This window comes from Choloepus didactylus, chromosome 2 (genome assembly GCF_015220235.1).
Source record: "Choloepus didactylus isolate mChoDid1 chromosome 2, mChoDid1.pri, whole genome shotgun sequence".
NCBI lineage: Eukaryota > Metazoa > Chordata > Mammalia > Pilosa > Megalonychidae > Choloepus > Choloepus didactylus.
Genome location: NC_051308.1, coordinates 14,004,949 through 14,032,817, shown reverse-complemented (window position 1 = coordinate 14,032,817; position 27,869 = coordinate 14,004,949). Strand labels below are relative to the sequence as shown.

General features: G+C 36.8%; 1 protein-coding gene, 1 long non-coding RNA gene and 1 pseudogene across 6 annotated transcripts in view; 2 read left to right on the top strand and 1 right to left on the bottom strand.

The window, feature by feature from the left end:
• TAF5L (TATA-box binding protein associated factor 5 like) overlaps nucleotides 1-18,060 on the top strand; it is a 30,453-nt gene extending 12,393 nt beyond the window's left edge. For 3 of the 5 annotated variants that reach the window (XM_037820820.1, XM_037820824.1, XM_037820827.1), the window contains exons 4-5: nucleotides 4,233-4,957; nucleotides 11,277-18,060. In XM_037820820.1, the coding sequence (XP_037676748.1) occupies nucleotides 4,233-4,957; nucleotides 11,277-12,074 (1,523 nt within the window). In that variant the 3' untranslated portion in view covers nucleotides 12,075-18,060. Of the gene's footprint in view, nucleotides 1-4,232; nucleotides 4,964-11,276 lie in introns of those variants that run through there. The other 2 variants (XM_037820818.1, XM_037820832.1) reach the window with 2 other exon arrangements.
• Nucleotides 8,626-27,520, bottom strand: LOC119522218. The gene is made up of 3 exons (XR_005214465.1): nucleotides 27,399-27,520; nucleotides 11,934-12,042; nucleotides 8,626-10,257 (listed from the first exon to the last, which is right to left on the bottom strand). It is a non-coding gene; the product is annotated as an uncharacterized LOC119522218 (long non-coding RNA).
• On the top strand, nucleotides 18,545-19,539 carry LOC119522208 (annotated as a pseudogene).
• Nucleotides 27,521-27,869: the final 349 nt, after the last annotated feature.

Sequence of the window (27,869 nt, the reverse complement as noted above, 5' to 3'; positions counted from 1 at the left end):
AAAGAAGTGCCTAGTCTTTTGCAGCCTTTCTCTTTCATTCACTCAGCCTATATTAACTTACTATGTGCCAGGCTAGGTATTACGATAGGGTGTGTTGATTTGGACCCTCCATCCTGGAGCATACCATCTAATGAGGGAAATAAAAAAGTGAACCACCAGATACACAATTATGATGGTGATGCCCTCCATGCCCACGCCAGGGAGACGGCTCTTGTCATCAACCTTACTTCCATTATGAATGACACTGGGATGACCGGAGTGACATTATACAGAGTTTTGTTTGTATTTTCTTGATCACTGAAGCATAGCTATAATTAAATAGATTCATTGAAATGATTTTATCAGTATAGAACTGCAATGTTTTTTGTAGGGAAGAATTAATATGTTTAGTTGATACCAAATATGATTTATCTTGATAAAAATTTTTCTGCTCATCCCTTTCCCATTTATATATTGGGAGTTTTGATGTTTTTCTTAAACATTTGATAGAGCTCTTAGCATATTGACCCCTTGTATTTGATGGTGCTGCTTTTTTCCTAATATATGCTATATTGTTTTTCGTCATTTCTTGTGTTCCTTTGCCCACATACTTTACATTTCTACGTATTTTAATCTGTCAACTTTTCCTTTGTGATTTTTTGTCTTATTTCGAAACTGAGAAAGTTATTTTGACTATAATTTGATTCTTTAATGCATTGGTCACAGATTACATGGAGGGAGAGAGTTAATATATATTTTTTTCCCTTGAGGACTGCTTTTCCTAGAATACTTTTCTCTCCCTTCAGTTGAGAGCAGTCAACTCAAATTAAGTATTTCCTGAGCACCAAGATAAAGTACAAAATGTAGTCATTAATCTAAATTGGAAGCTAATCCTAACATAAAAAGGCAAAAAGTAAAAGTTTGTAAATAAAATTTGAATATAGACATGTTTTCACAGACCAGTGTAACATCAGTCATTAAATTGTTTATATTTAGGAATAGCATTTGGAACTGAAATAAAAACATGGTTTAGACTGGGATAGTCAGAGAAGTCTTTACTGAATAGGAGGTAGGATTTTAAGTTAGACCTGAAGGATGGTTTGGATTTCAGTAGACTGAGTGGAGGAGTAGGAGTATTCTGGGTAGTGGAACGACATGAGCAAAAGGGCAGAGATGACAGCTCTTTCTGCTGGAACCATGAAAGAACCAGTTTTGTTTAGAGCTTTCAGACTGGAGATAAAGCTGATTAATTGGGACAAACATTGACATGAATATTAGTCTGAAAGCACTTTATAAATTGGTTTATAAAAGGGAGTAGCTAGGGGGCTGACCAATTAGTTAGCATTTACTACAATCCTTGAAAGATGAGGTGAATAAGCCAGAACTCGATGGTGTTGTGGGAATGAAAGCAAGGTCTTGATTACATAGTTGAAATTATCGTTAGAATCCCCAAGGCTCAGGAGTAAAGGAAGAAGACTTCAGTTTTGAAACTGTGGTAATTCAGATATAGTAAACAAAAATACCATGTCAGACAGGGTTGCATTACTGAAATTGTTGTGAGGATAGCATCCTATTATTTAGCTTCCAATAGGAAATTTGGGGCTGGAATTTTAGAGAACGTACAGACTGGTGATAAAGAATGCAGCACCATCTACATGGAGGTGCAAATTAAGGTCTTAGGAAATGATAACATCTCAAAGGAAGATAACTGGGAAAGATAGAGTGTCTTAGCCCTCCCAAATGCATTTTTCCTCCAGAAGCTGAACTGTCTTTAGATGAGAGATTTTGTGAGGTTACCTGTTGCTATAAGCCCTTTTCTTCAGGAGGTGTAGTGGGAAGAGCATGAACTTTGGGTGAAATAGACCTGAATTTGAATCTTGGGCAAGCTGTTCCTTTTCAACAGAACTATTAATGTTAAGTGCCTGGCTCACAGGAGGCATGACCTGATGTTAACTCTTTAAAGTCAAATGGGCATTTTAGGAAGGACAGGAGCCAAAAAGGGAGGGATGTGAAAAGCAGAGTGGGAATGGGGTATTTCAAAACAAAGGACAGATGTGGTCATCAGCAGGGCCAAACACTACGGAAAGGCGGGGGGAGAATGAGAACTGACAAGGTCATTTTTGTTTAATATAGTGTCTTTTTAAATAATTTCCATGAACTCTGTTCTAAAACTCCATTTTTCTCTTATTTACCACCAGCAGATAGTATGGGACCAAGTAACTGTGCATTACATATTCAGAGGATACATGTATAGAAGGAAGGAAAAGTGCAGTTTTCAGAGGATATGTTGCTTTTGTAATTAGAAAAAATATTTTAAGTGAATACATTCTCAGCAAAATATAAAGGTTATGGCCTGTTACAAAGGAATACATAGAATATATGGGAGTTAAGACTTCTTTGAGTCTTAACTACTTCTACATACCGAAAATGTTGATTGAAATTTTTGTTGCATACCTAGCATACTGTCCTCAGAAAACAGATGAAGCAGTTTTGAAACTGAGCTGAAGCAACAGTGAATTTCAGTAAATTTTAAAGTAGTGCCTTCCCTATTCCATGATGGACTGTGTTTTTTTCTAAACTTGTTAAATTAAAATGCCTTTTATTTTGGAAAACAAACCTGAAACTAAAATTTTAAGGAGTTGAAAATGTTCTTTCATCCCAGAAGAATGTAGTGAAAGTCTGTCACCTAAAGATCGAATCTGTTTTGTTTTCCACAATTGATATTTTGGGAAAGAATTTTTCCAGAGATCTTCTGAAGAATTACAGTTGCCTTCTACTTTAAGTTCACCTTATAACTATATAGTTGAGTAGGAATAGATTTATTCTGTAATGTATATATTATGTATATTAATTCAACTTGTAAGTGAAATAGGCTATTAAGCAAAGGTCGTATAACTAGTATCATTTATCATTAAATTAGGGAGGCAAAATTATATCATCCAGTATTCCTCCATCTTGAGCCCTGTATGTAATCATTTTAAGGAAAAAAAAAAAAGCACAACAGCCCTTAAGAACTGACAAAGCATTTTTATATTTGTATATTTAAATATTTACAAACATGAAACAAGATATAAAACCTTTATGCTTATTACATTTCTGTATGAAACGTAAACTCATTTACAAATAAAGTACAAACAAAACTACAAAGTCAATAAAATTCAAATTAACAGCAATTTACTGTGATGGATAGGTTTTGCCAAAATTAAATTGCTGCTCAAAAGTGGAAATATGGATAGCACTCGTTGCTATAACACAGGTTATTTTTAGTTCATCTTGACTATAGTATCTTGCATCTTGTGCGATTTAGATAACAAATCATCATTCAAAAACCTTTGTTCCATCATAGCATGCTATTTGGTCTTTACTTGCCAGTGAACACTTATTTAGGTGTTAAAAACACCTCTGTTCTTTCCTCATTAGCCCATGGCAATTAAAGCAATATACTTTTTTGAACACTCTTTGGCACACAGTTTCTTGGTGACAGAGTCTGAAATTAGTAAATAGGTTAGTCTTAATGTTTCATTTATAATTATCGCTGCAAAAGAGAAGTTTCACTTTTTAACAAACAAAATAAAAATGAGTACAGTGACAGATATGGGGCAATTATGGATGAATGTTGTCATCTTAATGTTAGGACTTGCCAGCCTGGGTAGCCAGACATGTTAATAAACCCACAAAATAAGTACTTTGATTTTACTTTAAGTGATGAATGCCAGAAGTAATAGCAAGACACAAACTAAAAGCACTAAAATCACCTGTCAGTACTTACTTGCTAAGGGGTCATCCAGATACATGAATATCATCCAATACATGAGTATACATATGGTCATTGTTTTTCAGATTATTCCCAAGAATACATCCAAGGACCCAAAGAGATCTGGGGTCCCTAATTTGAGAAACACTAATGTATTGGAAAAAATACCAAATCTTGAGGACCTGGATATAAGATGTAGCCTTGCTACTGAATTGTAAGAACTAAGTCAAGTCATAACCTCTGTGGGCATCAAATTCCTGATTTGTGGCAGAATTCAGGCTCAGGTTTGCTTGACCTCAGAGCCAGTGCTCTTCCTTCAGAAAAAAAGGCTTGGGCTTTGAAGTTCCAGAATTTGATGTGGGACTCAGATGTCAATAATAGCTTCCAAAAATGGGGTCCTGACAAGAAAACATTATATAATGGTGGGTTCCCCATGAAGGATCATATTATTCTATGAGATTCTACTTATTACAAAGCCCTCATTTCTTTGTCATTATAGATTCTGATTCCCAGTACAGCCACGAAGTGATGCCTCTCCTCTATCCTCTCTTTGTCTACCTCCATCTCAACCTGGTCCAGAGCAGTCCGAAGAGCACAGTGGAAAGTTTTTACAGCCGCTTCCATGGAATGTTTTTGCAGAATGCTAGCCAGAAGGATGTCATTGAGCAGCTACAGACCACTCAAACCATCCAGGACATTCTGTCTAACTTCAAGCTTCGAGCATTCCTAGATAACAAGTATGTGGTCCGTCTCCAGGAAGACAGCTACAACTACCTTATCCGCTACCTCCAAAGTGACAACAATACTGCCCTGTGCAAAGTCCTCACTTTACATATTCATCTGGATGTGCAGCCTGCCAAGAGAACAGACTACCAGCTTTACGCCAGTGGCAGCTCCTCACGTAGTGAGAGCAGCGGCTTAGAGCCCAGTGACATGCCCACCCCTATTCTGCAGAATGAGGCTGCTCTGGAGGTCTTGCAGGAGAGCATTAAGCGAGTCAAGGATGGGCCTCCTTCACTTACTACCATCTGTTTCTATGCCTTCTATAACACAGAGCAGCTATTGAACACTGCAGAAATTTCCCCAGATAGTAAGCTGCTTGCTGCTGGGTTTGACAACTCCTGTATAAAACTTTGGAGTTTACGATCCAAAAAGTTAAAATCGGAACCCCATCAAGTAGACGTGTCCCGTATCCACTTGGCTTGTGATATTCTGGAGAAAGAGGTATGAGTATCATTTTTTCTTCCCTATACCTGCCTCACTAATTTGCTTGGAGTATTCTTACCAAATGTGGCACAAACCTTACACAGAATGGGACTTCATTATTTCCCTCTCACATAGCTAAAACCACGCTAATACCATGTAAACTGTAGCCCTTGAATTCTTGCTGATGTCTAACTTTGGAACAGATTTAAAAAAAGACAAAAACTGTCTTTAACAATATTAACATTACTAATGAATAGTCAGTATTTATTACTATCTTAAATGTAGGTAACATCACTAAGCCTAATTAAACATGCTTAACTAATATTGACTTTAGTTGAGATTTACAGTAAATATCCTTGTGCATATATATGTACATTTGTACAAGTCTAAACAATTAGAAGTAGATTACTGGGTCAAATGGTCAGTGCATTTTAATTTGTGGCAAATATTGTTATTTTCTCCAAGTTATGCTGTTTTATGGTCTCATCAACAGTTTATGAGAATAATGGTGTCCCTATACCCTCCCCAACACTGGGTGTTATTAGTCTTTTACTGAGGCTAGTAAAAATCCTCTGGCCTGGTGTACCTCAGGGTGTTCTTATACCTCATTTTTAAAATAATACAGGAAGTATGGTTTAATTTTAACCCATCAATTAGTGTAAATGATTTGTTGCCATTTCTTGTTTTATTTGTTTGGGGGTGGTTATTGGAAAAGGCAGGTCCAATCATTGCCTCAGAAAACAATGTGGGTGAAGGGCGATAGAAATTAAACTTCACAGAGTTAACTTTCCCTGAGAGTGGCCCCACAAAAGCTGTGGGCCAAAATATTTTTGTCATATCACCATTGAAATTCAAGTAGCTATGCTTCAAGTGATTTGAAATGGAAAATTCTTTGTATGGAGTTGAAACATTAAGGAGTAAAGAATCACTAGTTGGATTACAGTTACTAATAAAGATATCAAAAATATTGCATGTGTAAAATCAAGCCTATTTTTTCCTGTTCCTGTTTTCACCCTCCAGTTAGACAGCCTTAGAATTTCTGATTCTTGCAACTGAAACTAATTAAAAGAGTTTGTTAGATGAGTAAAGAGTCAAGATTCTTATGTACAAGCTTTGGTTTCAATTTCATACTACCCTCCAAAATATTTGTCATTGCACTTTTATTTGAATTATCAAATTTCTCTTTTCCTTGGAGACTGTTCTAGCTGTTTGGAAGCTCTTCACCTACAACCGAAAGATCTGCCCTCATTTACTTTCAATTTTCTATAAGTAAATTTTTTTTGAAGAAAAAGATTATTCCTGCTGACCTTATTAGCTTTGGAGATACAGCATTTGGGATTATTCAAGGTACTAAAAATTCATATAAAGGAACATAGCAAATATGCTATCTTAGAAAGAACGTTAGACTAAAACCAAAAATTTTGAAGATTCTAGCCTGGCCACCACTAAAAACTAGCTCTGTAACTTGTTCTGTGAAGGTTTCCAGGCATTGGAAGCATGTCTTTAAAGACCCAGAAATAAGGAATAGCGTGAGGAGTTCCAGGAGCTGAAAGAAGTTAAGTAGGGCTGGACTTGGGAGGAGGGTAAGACTTGGAAGCAAGTAAGTTATCACAGTGTGAGCAATTACAGTTGCCTGAATTAGGATAGAGGCAGTGGAAAAGGAAGAAAGTAGATGGACTAAAGAGTGATTTGGAAGGTAAAATTGGAAGAACTCGGTTGTAGGAGATGAGGGAGAGAGAAGAATCAAGGATGACGTCTGTGTCTTGGGCTTGAAAACTGGGTGGATGGCAGGAGATGGCATTCACTGTGATAGAGAGCAAAGGAAGTCATAGGAGTGGTTTTTTTCTTTTGTTTAAATCTCTTTCTGCCTTATTCACCATTATCCATTTGAAAATACTGTAACTTTCTAGCCTGTTTTTTTATTTGTTTGTTTTTTGTTTTTTTTTAAACAAACTTTTTGTAACTTTAGAACAAAAGTTAAGATCTGTTGTTGGTGAGTCAGGGGGCTTCCTGTTGGGGATTTATTTCTGCACCACCACCCACCTTCACCCCCGCCCATTTCATCACAGCAGTTTGGGGAAGTTTTCTTTACAGTTTCGGACAAAAGAACATTTTGGCGGGGGGGTGATGGGAGGCTAGGTATAAATCAGTTTTAGTAGTTGGCTTTTAAGGTTTCTTCAGTGAGAATTTGGACTTTCTTTTTCCCTTGTAGAATTCACATTTAAAATTGAGACTCTTAATGCAGGGATCACAAAGTCACATGCCTGTAGAAGCCAAGCAGGAAAAAGTAAATGTAAAGCCACTAGGTTAAAGAGACAATAGGAAGTAAGGAAACACTGCAAGCCAAATCAAAAGGCCAATTTGCAACCTCTACTTAATCTTTTTGAAGAAATAACTATTGCATAAATTATTGGTTGAAATATTTTAACAGTAGATATTTAAAAGAGTGATCAGACCTAGCAATTCCATTTTTAAGTATGTATCCAGGAATTCCATTTCTAGGTATATACCCAAGAGACTTTAAAAACATGTCCATACAAAAAGATGTGAACACAGATTTTCATAGCAGCATTATTCATAGTCGCCAAAAAGTGGAAATCTCCCATCAACTGATGAATTGGTAAACCAACCGTGGTATACAAATACATGGAAATATTATTCAGCCATAAAAAGGAATGAAATACTGATACATGCTACACATACACCTTGGATGAACCTTGAAAACATGCTAAGTGAAAGAAACTAGACACAAAAGTCCATGTGTTGTATGATGCCATGTATATGAAATGTCCACAATTGACAAATCCATAGAGACAAAGCCGATTAGTGGTTGCCAGCAATGGAGTGAGGGGGAATGGGAAATGCCTGTTAATGGGTATGGGGTTTCTTTTTGAGGTGATTAGGATGTTCTGGAATTAGTTAGTGGTGATGATGGCACAACTCTGTGTGAATATACTAAAAACCATTGAACTGTATACTTTAAAGGGGTCAATATTATGGTATGTTAACCATTTAAAAACAAAAACAATGTAAAAAAAAACTGTAATCAGAGGCTACTATATGTTTATTTATTTATTCAATTTTTCTATAAATTATGCCAAACAAAGCTGAATTTGCAGCACTGCCCTATTCCTTATGTTATCTCCTAGTTAAGAATAAATGTAGATTGCCTTTTGACAAGTGATTCAGTTTGGCCCAGCAGTCCCCTTCTCACCCTTGTTACTAGTAACCCCTCCTGTGTCAGATACTCAGAGTGAACCTTTGAAATGGTGATAGGAATGATGTCAAACTTTTACCCCTGTTGATTGTTCACTGTGTGTTTTTAATACATGAGCCACATTACCAAACTGCAGATACTGAATTAAGGATTTTGTATTCTTTCCAGTTGTGTATTCACCACCAGCATCACGACCAACCTTCCGTTCCCTCTCCTCGACAGTAAAGTACCTATAGTCAATTCATTTAATGTCTGGTAATCTCCCCCTCCCTCCCCAACCCCCCAAAAATCTGCTAATCTTCATGTTTGAAAAGTAGATATGTCAATGTAGTTGGCAGTATTCAATTCTGTAATTTGTATATAAAACTGTCATTTAGATCAGTGCTAATAGGACTATGATGCAAGCCGTTTATGTAATTTAAAATTTTCCTGCAGCCACGTTTTAAAAAATAAAAAGAAACAGGCAAAATTAATTTTAATAATGTATTTTATTCAACCCAATATGGCCAAAATACTATTTCAACATGTAAGAGATATAAAAAAGTTAATGAAATCTCTTACATTTTTTTTTGTTCTGAGTCTTAGAAATCTGATGTGTATTCTACACTTACAGCACATGTTAATTCACACTCTTCTTGTTCAAGCTACTGTAAGGTCTCACATCTACAGCCTCCAAGTCTTAACCCACTCCTGAGTCTAGCCATATTTAATTTCTTTCAGTTCTAGTTGACACCTAATTGGGAAACAGCCCAAAGCTAAATTCCAAACCCAAAAAGTACCCTTGTATCTAGAGAAGTCTGGAATGTGAGCTGAGATCTTCGAAGATCCTAGTCTAGGAGCAGGTATCTATAGCAAGGCTGAGATTTTTAGGATCTATAACAGGGATCAGCAAATTATAGCTCACAGGTCAAATCCACAGGAGTGTGTAAGCCAGTATTTGAAGATGTATTAGAAGATCTGTTTATATTTATTTTTCTTAATCTTTTAAATTTCCTATTTCTATTCATGTTGTATAATATGCATAATATAGTGTATTGTTACATGCATATATTTTACAAATTAAAAATTCATATTTGGGATGCAAGCCCATTGACTGTGGGGTGTCAAGTCAAAAATGTATGGAGTCTGGGATGTTATCTTGTTAGCACAAGCAAAAAGAGAGCAAGAATCTATGTGAATGGGCACTTGCAAATAAATAAGCTGCTCTTTCCGAGTTTCAGCTCCTACTTCATTGAGACCCTTGAGGGACTGGATTGAGTCACTGAAGAAAATGTGGCTGGGTTATTTTAAGCTGTGGTCCTGGCAAAGAGCTGATAGTGAGACTGGAAGGAAAGTTTTGGTTTCTCCATTTCTTGGTCTACAGAGTCAACCAGGCACTTTTCACAAGGTTGGGATAATCATTGAAATCCCTGGGGAACCTCAGCTTGACTTCCCTAGTGCATTCTCTCCTCTCCAGCCCTTTGTGGCATCTCTGAGAACAATTTGTAGGTCCCCACTGAGGAGGTGAAGACCTACTTCCATAACTTCCTCTTCCAAAGGAAGGGCACTTAAGCCTCCGAGATAGTAACATGACCTTTAATTTCGCAGTTAGCTTTCAAAAGACCTCTGTGTAATTCATCCTGGGTCTTTTTTTTTGCTCCCACAGTTCTTATATAAACTTTCTCATGTAGAGCGATGAGTCATTCTTGAAATTTTAAAGTGTTGTCGTAACAGCTTTGGAAAGGAAAATTACTAATATTCTTGGTAGCATTCAGTAGAACCTTAAGCTCCCAGATGCTTGTGTATTTTGAATGCTGAGTGACTGGAATAGCCATTTTGAGTATTCATGGACATTAATACTTACTTTCTCTTTGCTTATTCTTAAGTATGTGCACATTAGAGGCATTCACTTAATTTTGAATTTAATAGTTTTCAAATAGAAATTAAAAGGGTGCCCGCCCATTTCTTATACAAGAACTTGAGGCTCCCGGTGTTTCTTTCTGAGCCAACAAAGCCAGCTGATTCAAGAATCTTCATCTTGCTTCTCTTCTAGTGTTTAATTAAAATCCGTGTTAATTTATGAATTCTAGGATGGAGGCAGCTGTAGTTTTGAGGAGCTTGTCTGTAAGGAAATAAAGGGAAAATAGATTTTGAAAACAGTATATTTGCAGAGAAGGGAGAGAAGGGGACTTTCTCTCTGAGTACCATTAATGGCTTTCTTCTTTCCTGTCTCCCTCACAAGGGAAATTATTTCCAAGAATCACATGCTTTACTTGGCTTTGTTTAAAGCAATTTTTAATCCATACCTTGTTAGTTTGGGGAAGTGTTTGAGACCCTCCAGAAAGTCACTGTTTTAAAACTTCATCTTTATTTAATTTTGGATACCAGCAGTTTATGGCTGATGGTAGGGGTGTGCGTTTAATTACTGAAAACTGCACCTTTTTAGCTTACTATTACTTCTTATATGTCCAGGTTTTATTTTGGCTAAACTCACATTATCACTCTGTATTAATGTTTAAATAAGACCACTTCTGCCTTCATCATTAACCACAGTCGTAGGAGTAATGAACTTGTCAAGATTTTTTTTAAGTGGAATAGAAACGGGAGCAACATGGCTTATAAAGCAGCTATCAACTGACAGATGAAGACATGCAGATAGAATAAGAGAATCTAAAAACTTAAATTCAAAAGTCAGTCTCTTCAAATAACATATTTCAAAATTAACAATGAAAGTTATTAGGCTCTTCTTTGATCAGCTTCTGAAATATGTAATCCTCAACCTGAGAAAAAGATCTGCAGTCATTACTCTATGATAATAGCCTTGCATTTCTATCTCTTTTGATCTGATGTAGTTTTAGCTGCAAGATGAATTTAAAGAAAGTAATTTATAAATTCTAAGAGACTTTCTATTCGATTCAGTAATGAGATGTTTACCTGGAGGCACCTTAAGGACAAGACCGGTGTCATTTACTGAGTAGATGCTAGTTTCCTAAGCAGCCCCCTTTCTCTTTTTCTTTTTCTCACCCCCTCCTGCCTCCCCTTCTCTCGCAGACTTTTTGTTTTCCTTGTCAGACCACTAAACATTTTTTTCCTTGTGTGTTTCCTTTTGCACTCCCACTCCCACCTTCAACGTTTTTCCAGGATGATGAGGAGGATAATGCAGGCACAGAGATGAAGATACTGCGAGGACATTGTGGGCCTGTGTACAGCACAAGATTCCTATCAGATAGCTCAGGGTTGCTCTCTTGTTCTGAAGACATGTCCATCCGATATTGGGACCTGGGAAGTTTCACCAACACTGTGTTGTACCAAGGACATGCCTATCCTGTGTGGGACCTGGACATCAGCCCGTATAGCCTGTACTTCGCCAGTGGTTCCCATGACCGCACTGCAAGGCTTTGGTCATTTGACCGGACGTACCCACTGAGAATATATGCAGGACACCTGGCAGATGTGGACTGTGTCAAATTCCACCCTAATTCAAACTACTTAGCTACAGGCTCTACCGACAAGACTGTCCGGCTGTGGAGTGCCCAGCAGGGAAATTCTGTGAGGCTGTTCACAGGCCACCGAGGCCCTGTGCTTTCTCTTGCATTTTCTCCCAACGGTAAGTACTTGGCATCTGCTGGCGAGGACCAGAGGTTGAAGCTGTGGGACTTGGCATCTGGCACCCTTTATAAAGAATTAAGAGGCCACACAGACAATATCACCAGCCTTACTTTCAGTCCGGACAGTAGCTTGATTGCCTCTGCCTCCATGGACAACTCCGTTCGCGTTTGGGATATTAGGAATACTTACTGCAGTGCTCCTGCTGATGGCTCCTCCAGCGAACTTGTGGGTGTGTACACCGGGCAGATGAGTAATGTACTGAGTGTTCAGTTTATGGCCTGTAACCTTCTTTTAGTGACTGGAATTACACAAGAAAATCAGGAACATTAATTTTTTTATTTTTGTTTTAAAGGATTGGGGCAGTGGCGGAAGGCCTCAGGATTGCAAGTCTTAGAACAAACTGAGAAAAAATCACTGACTGACTGTGAAAAACACTTCCCCACTTTTTCTTCCTTTCTTCTGTTGGCAGACATCCTTAGTATCCCACACCTTCCTTCAGCCCCCCTCAAATATCCAAGGACTGAGGTGGGGGGAGAAAGGTGATGATGAGTCACATGAGATCAAGAATTAAGATGCTTCGGAGGTCAGATTGCAAGTTCTTACAAAGATCCCACTGTGACCTTGTGCAAGTACCTTAATGTCTCTGTCTCATTTTTCCCATCTGTAAAGCTGAGATAATACTTACCTCACAGGGGTGCTGGGTTTGATTAGAGGCTGATTGCAAAGCACTTTGAAAATAAGCAGTGCTATAAGTGTTAAGTATTATCAATCACTTTGGTTGAAAGGAAATCCTTATTTGTTTAGGAATGCTGGGGTGGGAATTAGGAAAGGGGAGGGGGATAATCCTGGCAAAAAAAAAGTCTTTCCTTTTCCGTAATTACAAAGAACCAGGATTTTTTTTATTATTGTTATTATAATTATAATAATTATTATTATTGAGGAAGAAATCTAGCACTGGCAGAGGGTACTTTCTCTGCTTTTAACTTTCAGGTTTGATTCCTGGCACTGGCTGTGATACTTGGAATTTTGAGGTTCAGGGAATTTAGAGAATTTGGTAGCACAGTGTATTGGGAGAAAGGGAAAATTTCTGGGTGACAGATTGATCACTCTGGCTGACATGGCTGACATGATTCTAGAAGTGGGTGGGTGGATTTGCTTGAGGAAGTTTTGGGCTCTTGCAGTGATGGTGGGAAAGAAAGATTCTTTTTATGGCTACACTTCTGTCAATAATTCTCTCCCCTGAAAAGAAAGATTGTGATAAAGAAATGAAAATAATTTGAAATTATAAGTCACAAGGTAGAATTAGAAAATCTTGTTTCCAAATGAAACTATTCAGAGGTGTAGCTTCTTCAAACTTCTTTTTCTCCTGAGATTATCTGCTCCCACCTCCTGCACTGCAATACCAGTTTAAATGAACACTTTGTGAAAAAAAATCCTAAGTACATAATGCACGCATATAAAACTGTGCTTTGAGGATAAAGCAAGTTCTAATTTGTGGAAAAAAGGATTAAATATTTCTGTTTTCTGAAAAGAGTTATTTTGTATTTTTGTTTTCTATTAAAATGTATTTAGTTTCAAAAAAAAATTAAAAAGTGTTGGCATCTTTTTTAAACCCTGAGGAAAGGATGGTATGTGATTTGTCCTGGGTAACACGCATCTCATCTCTCTTCAGAATAATAGCCAGTGATGTGGGTTAGGCTAGCCCAAACAAAGGCTCGTTTTTATCTGTCTTATATCCTCTTCAGCTTACTCTGAATTGTGATTCCTCTTGGCATTCCCTTGGATTATCAATAGCACTTAATACTGTTAATGCATTCAAGATTGCCAGTGGTTGACCAGAGACGTTATTTTATTTTACCATGTAGAGTTATTTGGTAAGTTAAGGTCCTACTTCCAGCTTTAAAGACTTTGTTATAAAATCTCTAAGGGGCATAAGAACTGGATTATTTAACTAGCACAGACTATTAATTGAACAATTAATGATAAAGGACTAAAAGATTAAATGATATCAAACTTAAAATAATGACTATGGTCTGTTATGGGTACAACAGATTCTCTTTGATCAAAAATTAGAGTTAAAGGTCATGTTTACTAGAATTCATGGATCTTTCAAATTAATGGGCTTTTATTTGGTAGAAAAATAATGCAAACCTTTTCTCTGTGTCATGAGATGTGATTTCTACATTTAAATCCCCACAAATACTTAAATTAGATCTTATTCTCAGTTATTAAAAAAAAAATTAAAAGTCTACTTCCAACCATAATTTTTTGGAAAAGACACCAAGAATTATCAGGAAATTAGGAAGACTCCAGAATACTATGCCAATTTTCTTCTTTACTTGAATCAAAGATGCTAATTAATTGGAAATGTTTCTTATTCATAAAAATATATTTGAAATAATGGAAGAAGGATCCTTTGGTAACTTACCAAGATAGCATTACCTTCCACATGTTCTGCATGTAAAGCCTAGAATTCAAATATGTTCTTGTCTGTAATAATTTAACTCCTAAGTTAGATTTTGTGGTATGTTACTAGAAACAATGAAATTCCTCACTTGAACCAAATCATTCTTGGAAATGAAGGTATCACTGACTTTGGATGATTTGGAAAGGCTTTTGTTTGTAAATGCAGAATTCCATGATTAAACACAAAAATGTATTCAGTTAGTCAGTCTTCACGTTACCATGCCATACTTGGTGATTTCAGCTCAAGTTCTTAACGGCCTGCATATTTGGCCTTTTTTTTTCTTTTGTGAACTGATTTTAATGTGGGGTGATTTAACTTTTATATAGAGTGCCTTTCATAACTTTCCCCAATCCTTAGGAATATTAAAAAGAGTATGTGTGTGTGTTTATGTATACACAAGTGCATAAGAATATGGTTACATTCTTCAGATTGCTCTCTGACATCATTTGTTTTATCCTCACAGCAGTCCCGTGAGGTGGACAGGGTTGTTGGTATTACCATTTTTATGGGTGACATGCCTGAACCCAGAAAAACTATATTATTTATCCATAACCAACATGCAATATTTATGTCTTAAATGTGTTGTATAGATTCAGTGTCCTCAAGTTCTAACTGGAGAGTATAGCCCTGCAAGTAAAAAGTTTTTAAGAAATCCTCGAAAAGGAAAAAATGAATTACTTTACCTAACAAGGATGTGTATAGCACTTACTATAGGCCAGAAACTGCTCCAAGACTTTTATGAAAATTTACTTATTTATTCCCCTTAACAGCTCTATGAGGCATCATTATTATCCCCATTTTACAAATGAGGAAACTAAGGCACTGATGAATTAAGTCACTTGCTATAGGTCACACAGCCAGTCATTGATGATGCCAGAATTTAAACTTTCTGGCTCCAGAGTTCATGCTCTTAACCATGCTGTACCATCTCCTTTAATTAACCCAGTATCAGGTAAAGAGTGAATTGAGTTTAGTAGTAACTAAATGCTCTTGAGAATAGGTGCAAGACTCATGCCAAATAAATCAGCAGCAACAAGCTGGATCAGGACCTGGCAGTAAGAAGAAACCTAAATAATATATGGCCAAAAGAAACATGAGAATGTTCAGTAATTTTGAACCACAATAACAAATCTCTGCAGTGTTAGACTACCAGCATAACAGCCATTTAAAGGATGGTTGTTACAAAGTAGGGAAGTGTCAAATAGATAGCTGAAATTTCTTAGACTGACAGGCTCAGAAAATCTGAGTATAATTTTAATTCAGCAGGAGACTGTCCCAAAGGCAGGAGAAAATTAGAATAAAGGAAAGTGATAAATAGAGAGCATAAAGAAAAAATTTTAAGTTTTTATGTTCAAGACCCACCATCTAAGGATATCATGATAGTATTACTAGATTTTCATTTGTTTTATACAAATGTTAAAAAAAAATCTTGGTTGTTAAAAAAAAATTAATATGAAGTTTTCAAATTTTACTATTGCCCAGATAGGTATTTAAACATATGGATTAAAAGATGAGCCTTTACTTCAAATGGTCTCAGTTGTGTGTTTTTGAAAAGCGTTCATTGTATCTGTACCCAGCCTATACCAAAAATTCATATTACTGATGTCTACGTAGCAGCCAAATAACTGAAACTGCCCTGTGGTAGACAGCAAATCTCCATTATAGAAGTTAAGGAAGACAAGCTTTCCTTGTTAATTTGACTCCTTGAAGGACAACTTAGTTATTTACCTATGACTGATTGACATGTTAAATAAATTTATGAGTGCCTGCTATGAGCAGACATTGCGTTGGTGGGTGGAAATACAGTGGTAAGCAAGACAAATTTGGTCCCTGATTTGAGTTTATATCCTAGAGAGAGACAGATATCAGTCAAACAATACTATAAATAAATACATAATTTCAAACTGTAGTAAATGCTATAATGGGTACTATGGAAGAATATACCAGGGGATCTAACTTAGATTAAGCATTCAAGCAGACCTCTGAAAAGATAATAATTGATCTGAGACCTCTAGGATAAGTAGGAATTAGGCAGAATTTGGGAAAGTATGGTTCATATCCCCCAGTGAGAAAGAAATTGGTGTACTTGAAGACCAGTTTGTCTGAGGCAACGTTGAGTAAGGGACAGAATGTAGGACATGAGGTTGGATAGTTGGCAAGACTTTGGATGCCATCAGGAGTTTGGCTTTTACCCTAGGTGGAGTGGAAGTCATTGAAGAGTTTAGAACATGCAAGTGATGTCATCCAGTTTAATCTTAAAATCAGCAACTGCTGTATGGGACATGGATTGGAGAGTGAGAATGAAAGCAAGGATGCCAGTTAGATCGTTGCAGTAGTCCAGGGGAAAGATGAAGCAATAAGGACTAAGGTGGCCACAGTGGAAATGGAAAAAGGTGGGTAGATTCAAGAGATGTTTTCAAGATTGGTTTGGCTGGGCTTTGTGTTGGTTTGGATGGGGAGAGAGAAAGAAGACGAGTCATGGATGACCCACATGTTTCTGGCAGAGCAACTTGGTCAATAGGGTTGCCATTTACTGTGATGAAAACTAGAGGAAAAGGAAGTTTGGGGGTAAATCAATAGTTCAATTTTGGACCTCTTAAGATGGAGGTGCTTATGAGAGAACCAAGTGAAGCTACCAGGTAGGCATTTGGATAGATGTGCCTGGAGCTCAGAAGAGAGGTCTGGGCTCGAGATGTTAATTTGGGAGTTGCATCCATTAGAGTGCTTTCTGCAAAAGAAATAGAAATTTGACTCAAAGTATTTTTAAAATAAGGAATTTTATTGATTCAGATAACGAGAGTGTAGAGTTTGGGTGGTTTCATATGCAACTCATTTCTGCCCTCCTCTGGTTGACTTTATCTTGAGGCTTTATCCTGTTGAGAGGGCTACCAACAGCAACTAGGGCCAGAGACTCCCTCAAATATGTCTAGTGGGAATATGAGCTCGCTTCCATTCCTCACACTTAAGAGCAAGGAAACATTTTTCTAAAAGTCCCCTGAAACCTCTCTAATTGGAAATAGGCCCACTAACCCTGTCCCTGACACAAAGGATAGCCAGATTGATTTATGCTAATCAGTGCCCCTGGAGTTGAGGTCTTTTCCCCAAACTTGATATTACTGTTACACGATAGGGAAAGAATGACATTGGAGTCAAACACAATGTTTCTACAAGAGGCATTGACATCTAGTTGAAATTTGAAACAGTATCTAAGTTTTCCCCCTCTGTGCCATCAACCGTATGTTTAATGGAGTATCTTGAAAGAGGGCTCCGCTGTTGTCTCCAGCGTTTTCTTACAAGCTATTCAAGTTCTATTGTTGATACCTTCCTGATCTTAGCAGAAGTTATCAATAGAAGGCTTTGAAACAACAAGCAGGCTTTGGGTTCCTTCTTTAAATTCTCTTTAAATATTTTGCTGACCTAACTATTGAGTGGTTGCAGTTATGCAGTCATGCCACATGAACAGACAATCCAGTTCATACATGCACAGGTAATGGCAACATCATCACAACTACAACCTGGACAAAATTATAAGATGCCACCCAGTTGTAAGTCTACCCTATCCTGATCTCAGAAACGTTCAAAGTTTTTTCAAAAAAATTATATCTTAGACTCAACAAAATATGGTATAGAAAACAAATATTTCACTGAACATTACCCCTTCTATGTGTGATATACTCTGATAAATATTCTTTTAAAATGGTCACAACCCACTAAATAATTTCATGACCCCTTAATGGAGTCATTATGTGCAAACTGAAAAGTACTGCACTAGAGCCTGTTTTAATGCTGATGAGAAGAACCCAGAAGAGTTGGGACAAAAGTTGGAGGACTCACCCTTCCTGACTTTAAAACTTATTACAAAAACTAAATGAAAAATAGGGTGGGATGGTAGGGGGGATGATTTGGGTGTTCTTTTTTACTTTTATTTTTTATCCTTATTCTGATTCTTTCTGGTGTAAGGAAAATGTTCAAAAAATAGATTGAGGTGATGAATGCATAACTGTATGATGGTACTGTGGACAGCTGATTGTACACCATAGATGATTGTATGGTATGTGAATATATCTCAATAAAACTGATTTTAATTAAAAAAAAAAACTTATTATCAAAGCTACAGTGGTCAAAACAGCTTGGTACTGGCATAAGGAGAGATACATTGACCAATAAAATAAAACTGAGAGTTCAGAAATAGACCCTCATGTCTATGGCCAATTGATTTTTGACAAAGCTGCCAAGTCCATTCAACTGGGAAAGAATAGTCTCTTCAATAAATGGTGCTGGGAGAACTTGATATCCATATGCAAAAGAATGAAAGAGGTTTTGAGATCAGGAGCCAAAATGTTTCTCTCTCCATTGGAGTGAGAAATGACCAGGCTTTTCTCTCTGGCTCACAGTTGCTTTAACTGCTGTGAGCTATGATAGTTGCTATTGCGGGAGATTTGGGATGTTTTGCACAGAGTGAATGTAGAGCACAGGTGGACCATTTTCCTGCTGCCAGATTTAAGAAGTTTGCCACTGAAGATGATGTTTGGGCCTTTGTCAATAGCTCTGTAAACTCTGATGGTTCAGAAAGACAGAAAAATAAACTTGTACCAAAATCACAAGTGAAAGCAAACAGGTGACTGTATGAGTCATTGGATACAGCCGAAGATGAAAATGAAGAACCATGTGCAAAGCATGTAAAACAAAATACAGAATCAATACATTTGGTTGGCAAAGACAAATTTTCTTATGTGGGAGAATTTGTAGTTGTTTCAACTGGTGGTTGCTGCTCCAGTAATGGATGGAGGAGAGCACGAGCAGGAATTGGTGTTTATTGGAGGCCAGGCCACCCTTTAAATGTAGGAATTAGACTTCCTGGATGACAAATGAACCAAAGAGCAGAAATTCATCCTGCAAAACCATTGAACAAGCAAAGGCTCAAAACATCAATAAGTTGGTTCTACATACAGATAGTATGTTTACTATAAATGGTATAACTAATTGGGTTCAAGGTTGGAAGAACAATGGTTGGAGAACAAGCACAAGGAAAGAGGTAATCAACAAAGAGGACTTTGTTGAGCTTGAGAGACTTACCTATGGCATGGATATTCAGTGGATGCATGTTCCTGGTCTTTCAGGATTTATACGCAATGAAGAAGCTGATAGATTAGCAAGAGAAGGAGCTAAGTAATCTGAAGACCGAAAGAAGTAATTTTACTACTTGGGAACACTTGAGTCAGTGGCTGTTTGGCACTTTTACTTAATGGTATGAAAAATAAAACTATGGGATAGGGTGTAAAGCAACAGATGTGGCTGGCACAATTTTTGGATTAAAACACGAAGACAGTATGGCATTCTGTGAAATAAAGTTTGATAAAAAATGGATATATATATATATATATATATATATATATAAAATAAATTGACAATCCATTGAGATTTGGAAAAAAAAAAAAGATGAAAGAGGACCCCTACCTCACACCACATACAAAAATTAACTCAAAATGGATCAAAGTCCTAAATAAAAAAACCAGCCCTTTCAATCCTATTTGCCTTCAATGCAGCTCTGATACTTACAATCCCATTAACAGGGGATTATATCCCATTAATAGGATTGAAAGGGCTTGTTTAAAGGCATGTTTCCCATAGATCAGCACCACAAATATAGATAGGTGCTTGCAAGATATACTTCTAAGGTATGACACTAGCACAGAGAGTTGAAAACAGAAGGGTATATGGGAAAAAAAATCTACCTATTGCATACTAGGGACTATATTAATAGGAATACCATACTAGTACCACACAAATAGTAGGAACAAATAACTAAAGGCTGACAAAAAAATTAAAAATTAAAAGAACTAGGACTATAAAACTCCTAGAAGAAAATATAGGGAAACATCAATATCTTGTGGTAGGCAATGGTTTCTTAGAATCTACACCAAAAGTACAGGCAATGAAAGGAAAAATAGATAAATGGGGCCTCCTCAAAATGTGTACCTCAAAGGACTTTGCCACAAAAGTGAAGACAACCTACTCAATCGGAGAATATATTTGGAAACCACATAGTCAATAAGGGTTTACTATCCAGAAATGTATAAGGAAATCCTACAATTCAACAATAAAAAGACAACCCAATTTTAAAACGAGTAAAAGATTTGAATAGACATTTCTCCAAAGAGGATATACAAATGGCTGAAAAGCACATGAAAAGATGTTCAACATCACTAGCTATTAGGGAAATGCAAATCAAAACCACAATGAGGTATCATTTCACACCTATTAGAATGGCTACTATTTAAAAAAAAATTACAAGTATTGGAAAGGATGTGGAGAAATAGGAACACTCATTCATTGAGTGGGAATGTAAAAGCTGCTGTGGAAGACAGTTTGGAAGTTCCTCAGGAAGCTAAATATAGAATTACTACATGACTCGGCAATCCCACTTCTAGGTATATATCCAGAAGAATTGAAAGCAGGGACTCGAGCAGATATTTGCATACCAATGTTCATAGCAGCATTATTCACAATTGTCAAAAGATGGAAGCAACCTAAGTGTCCATCAACCAATGAACGGATAGACAAAATGTGGTACATACACTATGGACTATTATTCAGCTGTAAAAAGGAATATAGTCCTGAGGCATGCAACAACATGGCTGAACCTTGAAGATATTATGCTGAGTGAAATAAGCCAGACAAAAAGGACAAATATTGTATGATCCCACTGATATGGACTAATGAGAATAAGCAAACTCATAGAATTAGAACCTAGAATACAGGTTATCATGGGATAGATTGGGGGTAGAGAATAGGGAGCTGATGTTTAATTTGTTTAAACAACAGAATTTCTATTTAGGTTGATTGTAAAGGCTTGGAAATGGATGGTGGTGATAGCACATTATTGTGAGTATAATGAACAGCACTGAATTGTGTATGTGAATGTGGTTGAAAGGGGAAGTTTTGGGTCATGTACATTACTAGAAGGAAAGTTAGAAGGTAAAACATGGGGCTGTATAACACAGTGAACCCCATTGTGGGTGATGGACTGGGATTAATAGTACAAGTATAAGAATGTTTTTTCATGAATTATAACAAATGTATGGCACTATTAAGGTGTTAACAATAGGGTGGTATAGGGGAAACAAATACACCTAAAATAAACTACAGACTATAATTAATAGTAATATTTTAATATTTTTTCATCAATTGTAATAAAGGTACCAAACTAATGCAAAGTGTCAACCATTGCGGGGTATAAGGGAATGCTGTATTTTTTACAGGACTTTTCTGTAAACCTACAATTTCTCTAAAAATAATACTAGTAAAAACAAACAAAAAAAACAATGCTGCATGAAAGAAACAAGATACAAAGGACTACATATTGTATGATTCCATTTATATAAAATGTAAATATAAATAAATCTATGGAAGCAGATTAATGGTTATCTAGGGCTAGAGAACGACAGAGGGATTGAGAGGTGACTGCTAAGGTGTATGGGGTTTTCTTTTTGGAGTAATGAAAATGTTCTAAAATTGATTATGGTGATGAATGCACATCTCCGTGAGTATACTAACAGCCATTGATTGTACACTTTGGACGGATTGTATGGTATGTGAATATAGCTCAATAAAGCTGCTTTTAAGAAAAAAAAAAGAAAGATATCTGGGTTTTTTGACGGGATGGGAGGGTATTTTATTTGTTTTGCTTAATTTTGGCTGGTGCCAAGGGAGAGGCCCAGTGTTTGTTTGCAGAGTGTGGAATCCTGAGACATCAAGGATGAAGTATGCTGTTGAATCCCAGCTCTAACGAAGTGTGCCATGACCTTGGGTAAGTTACTTAACCTCCCTGAATGTGTTTGCTCATCTAGACATGTGTATATATTTATACTAACAGGTTTGTCAGCAAAATTAAATGAGATAAAGCATATGAACTGTCCAGCCCATAGTAGATACTTAATGTCAATTTTTTCCTTCTTCACAGTGACTTAATCACCTGGGGTAACTTTTTCAAAATGTAGATGCCAAACTGCCCTCACTCAGTTGTACCAGAATGGCATGAAGGAAGGAGAGCCTGCCTGTTTTGAATAGGCCCTCTATGGGATTTTGATGTCCTTCCTGACTTCCCACAGCCCTGGAGGAGATCCACTGCTGTATTCATTCATTTATTCATCAAGTGTGTGAGCACCACTATGTGTCAGGCACTATGCCAGACAGTGGGGATTCATTAGTGAAAAAAAATAGACATTGTCCCAGACCTCCTGCAAACTTTAGTCTATTTTGCTCCTTTGCTTGATACTTTGTTTTATTCTTAGCTATGCACAAAGATATTCAGTCAGAATTGACAGTAGATTCATGGGGTGTGGGGGAAGAGTTGCATCTGTGAAAAATCAAATGAAAAAATAGAACACTTTTAAAAGGATAAAGCACCCTCCAAATGTATGTATATAGTTATTTTGTGAAATTGTCTGTTCTTCCTTGCTTTCTTCCTTCCTGAATAATTAAGCCCACAAGCCATTGAGTGGGTTTGAACAAGATAGGTATCTGTGTGCCAATAGGTGGTGGGGAAGAGTGGTGATGACAACAGGAGTTTGATTTTATACAGGCAGCATTAATCAAATAGGTAAATATATTGGGAATAATGGAAGCCCGGTTTCTCACTCTAGGAAAAGAGAGTTTCCCACTCTTTACAAATATACAAAGGGAATATGAATGGATCCTGTGATAGAGGATTGGGATTGGAAGTATCAGTGTGAACTCATTGTTTTATATGCACACACACACACACATATGTATATATGTTTATATCTGTGTGTATTATGTAGAGACGTAGATAGATAGATAGATAGACAGACAGACAGACAGAAATGAAGATGGTGATGATAGGTAGTGTGATGGTGAGGTTCATGTGTCAACTTGGCCATGTGATGGTGCCCAGGTGTCTGGCCAAGCAAGTGCTGGCCTAACCGTTACTGCAAGGACATTTGTGGCTGGTTAATAAACCAGAAGGCCAGTTTATTAAATCATCAGTCAACTGGCTGCAGCTGTGACTGATTACATCAATGAAATAATCTTATTTATTTTGATTCAGTAAGAGAATTCAGTCAGCTGGATTTAATCCAATCAGTTGAAGACTTTTAAGGAGACAGATCGAGGACCTTCACTTCTTCTTTGGCTAGCCAGCGAAGTGTTTCCTGAGGAGTTCACAGAACACCTTTATTGGAGTTGTCAGTCTGCTGCCTACCCTATGGAATTTGGACTCGTACATTCCCGCAGTTGCATGAGACACTTTTATAAAATCTTATATTTAGATATCTCTTGTTGATTCTGTTTCCCTAGAGAACCCTAACTAATACAGGTAGTTAGGTCAGTAGACAGAAAGACAGACAGACGACATATAGATGATAGATGAGTGATGAGTGGATGGGTGGATAGATGGATAGATGATGAACGGATGGATGGATATAGAAATAAATTTAGATGTGTATGTGTATGCCACATTTATATATATTTTGTCTCCTGCAAGAAATGAGATCAGCAGCACCCCAAAAGCAGTGAGTAACCTGGTGCTCAGAACTTGTTTCTAAATACCATTCTCCAACAAAAAGAACAAGGGCTCTTTGGAGAGATGGCTAATTCCAGGACTGGGGCAGGGAAGATACAGGAAGTACTTAAGGAATGACGGGGACATGTCAAAAGGACACAGAAGCCAGCTTGAAGGGCTCCCACCAGCTAAATCTGGGACAATGGGAGAATCAAAGTAAGTAATAAAACAATAGACTATAATATTTTCAATAAAATAGGAATCCTAGAACCTATACTAATGTTTCTTTTCCCCCCTAAATAACTGGGTAGAAGAGAAAGTTCTTCCTTGCAACTAATAAATGTCGAAGGAATGATGGAATTAGAAACCATTTGGCAACCATTATAGTAATAATTCGTCCAAGAAACATCAATGGGTGCTGAAACTATTGGGTGAAAACTTGAGAAACTCAAAATTTTAATTACTGAGGGGAAAAAAAGACTTTACAGTAGAGAAACCTGAGAGACATCATCTTAATCAAGTAATCAAGTAATGGGACATATGGAAATTGTATCCCATCTGATAGGATGCAGCAAGAACACAGCATCACTTCCGTGATGTTCCTCCAAAAATGCATATCCTCAATCAAATCATGAGGGAAACAACAGAGAAACACAAATTGTGGCACGTTCTACAAAATAAGTGGCCCATAATCTTCAAAAACAGTGAGATAATATGAATAATTATAATATGTAAATTCATAGACATAAAAGCTAGAATACAGGATAACAGAGGATAGAATGAGGCTAGAGAATGGGGAGCGGTTGCTTAATATGTGCAGCATGTTTAACTAGGCTGAACTTCAATGTTTGGAAACAGATAGAGGTAATGGTAGAACATTATTGTGAGTATAATTAATAGAGCTGAACTGTGAGTAAATGTGGTTGAAAGGGGTAGTTTAAAGTTCTGTATGTCACCAGAAGGAAAACAGGAAATTAAAACATGGGAATGTATAACAGTGAATCTTGTGGTGGATGATGACTGTGATAAACACTACAAATATAAAAATGTTCTTTCATGAGCTAGAACAAACGTATGACACTATTACAAGGAGTTAATAATAGAGTATTTGAGAGAAAATGTGCCTATTGCAAACTATGGACTATACTTAACAGTAATATCTTAATATTCTTTCAACAGTAAAGGGGGAATAAGGAGTATGGGATACTTTGGTTTCTCCTTTATATTTTTATTTTATATTATTATTATTGTTATCTTTTTTTCTGAGTATTGAAAAAGTTCTAAAATTGACTGGTGGGGATGATTGCACAATTATATGATGATACTGGGAAACACTGATGGTATACTTTGGGTAGATTACATGCTGTGTGACTATATCTCCATAGAATTGCATTTAAAAAAAAAAAAAAGGCGTGAGAACTTGAAAGTCAAGGAAAGGCTGAGGAACTGTTCCAGACCCCAGGAGACTAAATAGATATCACAATGAAATGTAACATGTGATCCTGGGTTGGATCCTTTTGCTATAAAGGACGTTATTGAGACAATGGGTGGAGCTTGAAAGGGAACTGTGAATTAGATGGTAGTAATGTGTTAATGTTAATTTCATGATTTTGATGTTTGCATTGTAGTTTCATGGGAGAAGGTGTTTGCTTGAGAAAATGCACAATAAAATATTTGTGACTGACAGAGCATGGTAATAGCAACTTAGTCTCAAATGGTTCGGGGGAAAAAAAGTTATTTGTGCATTCTTGCAACTTTTCTGTGAAATTGAAATTATTTCAAAATAAAGCCCTCTATTTCCTTAGATCATGTGAAAAATTAAATTCAGATATTGGGGGAAAAAAGAATTGAAATAGCATTTAAGAGGCTTAAATTTTAATAGCCAGTGGTGCTATAATTAGGCACTGTGAAGTGTTAAGTGAAAAATCTAGCATATCCCTTACCAAAAGTATGGAAAAGGCAACAAGTTTGCCTAGAGAAATCAATTTTAAAATCAAAAGGTAATTTGAGGTGATGAAAATGCACAACTCTGTGAATATACTAAGAACTAATGAATTATACACTTTAAATGGGTGAATTGTCTGGTATGGGAATTATATCTCAATAAAGCTATTACAAAAAAAAAATCAAAAGGTAAGCGATTGCTTCCAAATGACATAACTTGCCTATTATTAGCACTTGAATGTTTACTGAACAATTGAATAAATGCATGCATAAAAAATGATAGCTACACCTTCGTAGGACAATACCACAGTTCCCAGTTCCTTTTGAATTTGAGAAGACCTCAACTAAATTACCTGCAGGACTTTTTTTTTTTTAATTTAATTTTATTGAGATTGTTCATATACGATACAATTATACAGAGATCTAAAGTGTACAATCAATTGCACACAGTATCATCATACAGCTGTGCCTCTATTGCCACAATTAATTTTTTTTTCAATTTTTAGAACATTTTCATTACTCCAGAGAAGAAATAAAGACCAAAAAGGACCCCCCCTCCAGTATTGACTCATAGTATTGGTATAGTACATTTGTTACTGCTGATGAAAGAATGTTAAAATACTACTAACTGTAGTACATAGTTTGCGATAGGTATATTTTTTTCCCTATATGCTCCACTATTATTAACCTCTGGTTATAGTGTCATATATTTGTTACACTGCATGAAAGAGATTTCTAATATTTGTATAGTTAATCACAGACATTGCCCACCACAGGATTCACTGTTTTATACATTCCCATCTTTTTTATTATTATTATTCATTTTATTGAGATATATTCACATACCACGCAGTCATACAAAACAAATCGTACATTTGATTGTTCACAGTACCATTATGTAGTTGTACATTCATTACCAAAATCAATCCCCGACACCTTCATTACCACACACCCGAAAATAACCAACCTGCAGGACTTTTAAAAGCGGTATTTACTAGAGGATGGTCACAAATAGTAACTAAATTCACCGTTTTCTATTTCGAATTGTTTAGTTTCTTTTGATATTTTAAAAAATTGAATTTGTGTACTAAAAGTGCCTTAAAAATTTTCTGAAATGCTATTAGGCCAATATTACTGGGTTTATCAATGTTTCTAAGTTTGCTTCTATATATAAAACAAAGTTTAAACCTGAATTAACCCCAATTTGTTCTGATGGCATATAAATTTGTTTGTAAAATACTCTGGCCTCTCAGAATAAAACCATAGGTAAGTATAACAGGGGACAAAATACTGCAATTCTTTGAGCAAGAATAATAAAATAAAGTGATTTGGGGAGCTATCAAGCTATAAGTAAATGCCCAAAAACACAATATCATGTGCTGCACTTAATCTACTCCACTGTCATCATCTTGACTGATGAGGGCACAGTGGAGAGGTCAAAAAGCCCACCTCTGAAAGGACAGAAAACTAATGTCTCCTTAATTATAAATGTCTCTTTTATTGTAAGAATAAAATCCCTAGATTCTAGTGCTATCGAAAATCTGTCACACCCGAAGTGTAGCCTGCTCTTTTAAAGACCCCTTTTATTAGCGTCTTCTGTCCTCAGCCAATTCCCAAATTGGTTTAAAGTTGCATGTATTTTCTCTCCTTGCTAAGAGTTCCCAAAACATGATTATCAGTTAGCGTCTGACTCGAGTCTGGGTTAAGGGCAGGATCCTACCATGTAGTTGGTGAGGGCGGCCTGAAGCACAGAGCCCTGGGTCAGGCTCCAGCGTGGGGCTCCCAGTGTGGGCTCTGAGGACACCTTTTCCACGGCGTTTTGCCACGGAACAGAGTGCTCCATGAATCCTATGAATGGCTGTCCTGTGAACAATGAAAGGACAGAAAGGAGCTGCTGCAGGCCCTCTTCCAGCTGCAGCCTGAAAACTTGCAGAGGCCAAAGCACACAGAGAGCTTGCTGACTGCAGCTGGGGAGTCCTGAAATGGCCTTCTATTTATGTGGAGTGCCCGTCCCTTAGCCACAATTTAAAACAGCGCCATTATAAGGACACCTGAGGTTCTCTAATTAGCTGCAGCATGGCCTCCTGCCAGTGTTTCTCTCATCCTGCTCTGCTGAGCTCTGATCAATATTTAAATGAACTGGAGGCAGGCCAGGAGTTAATTTCCCTTCCCCTTTCTCTATTTTCAGACT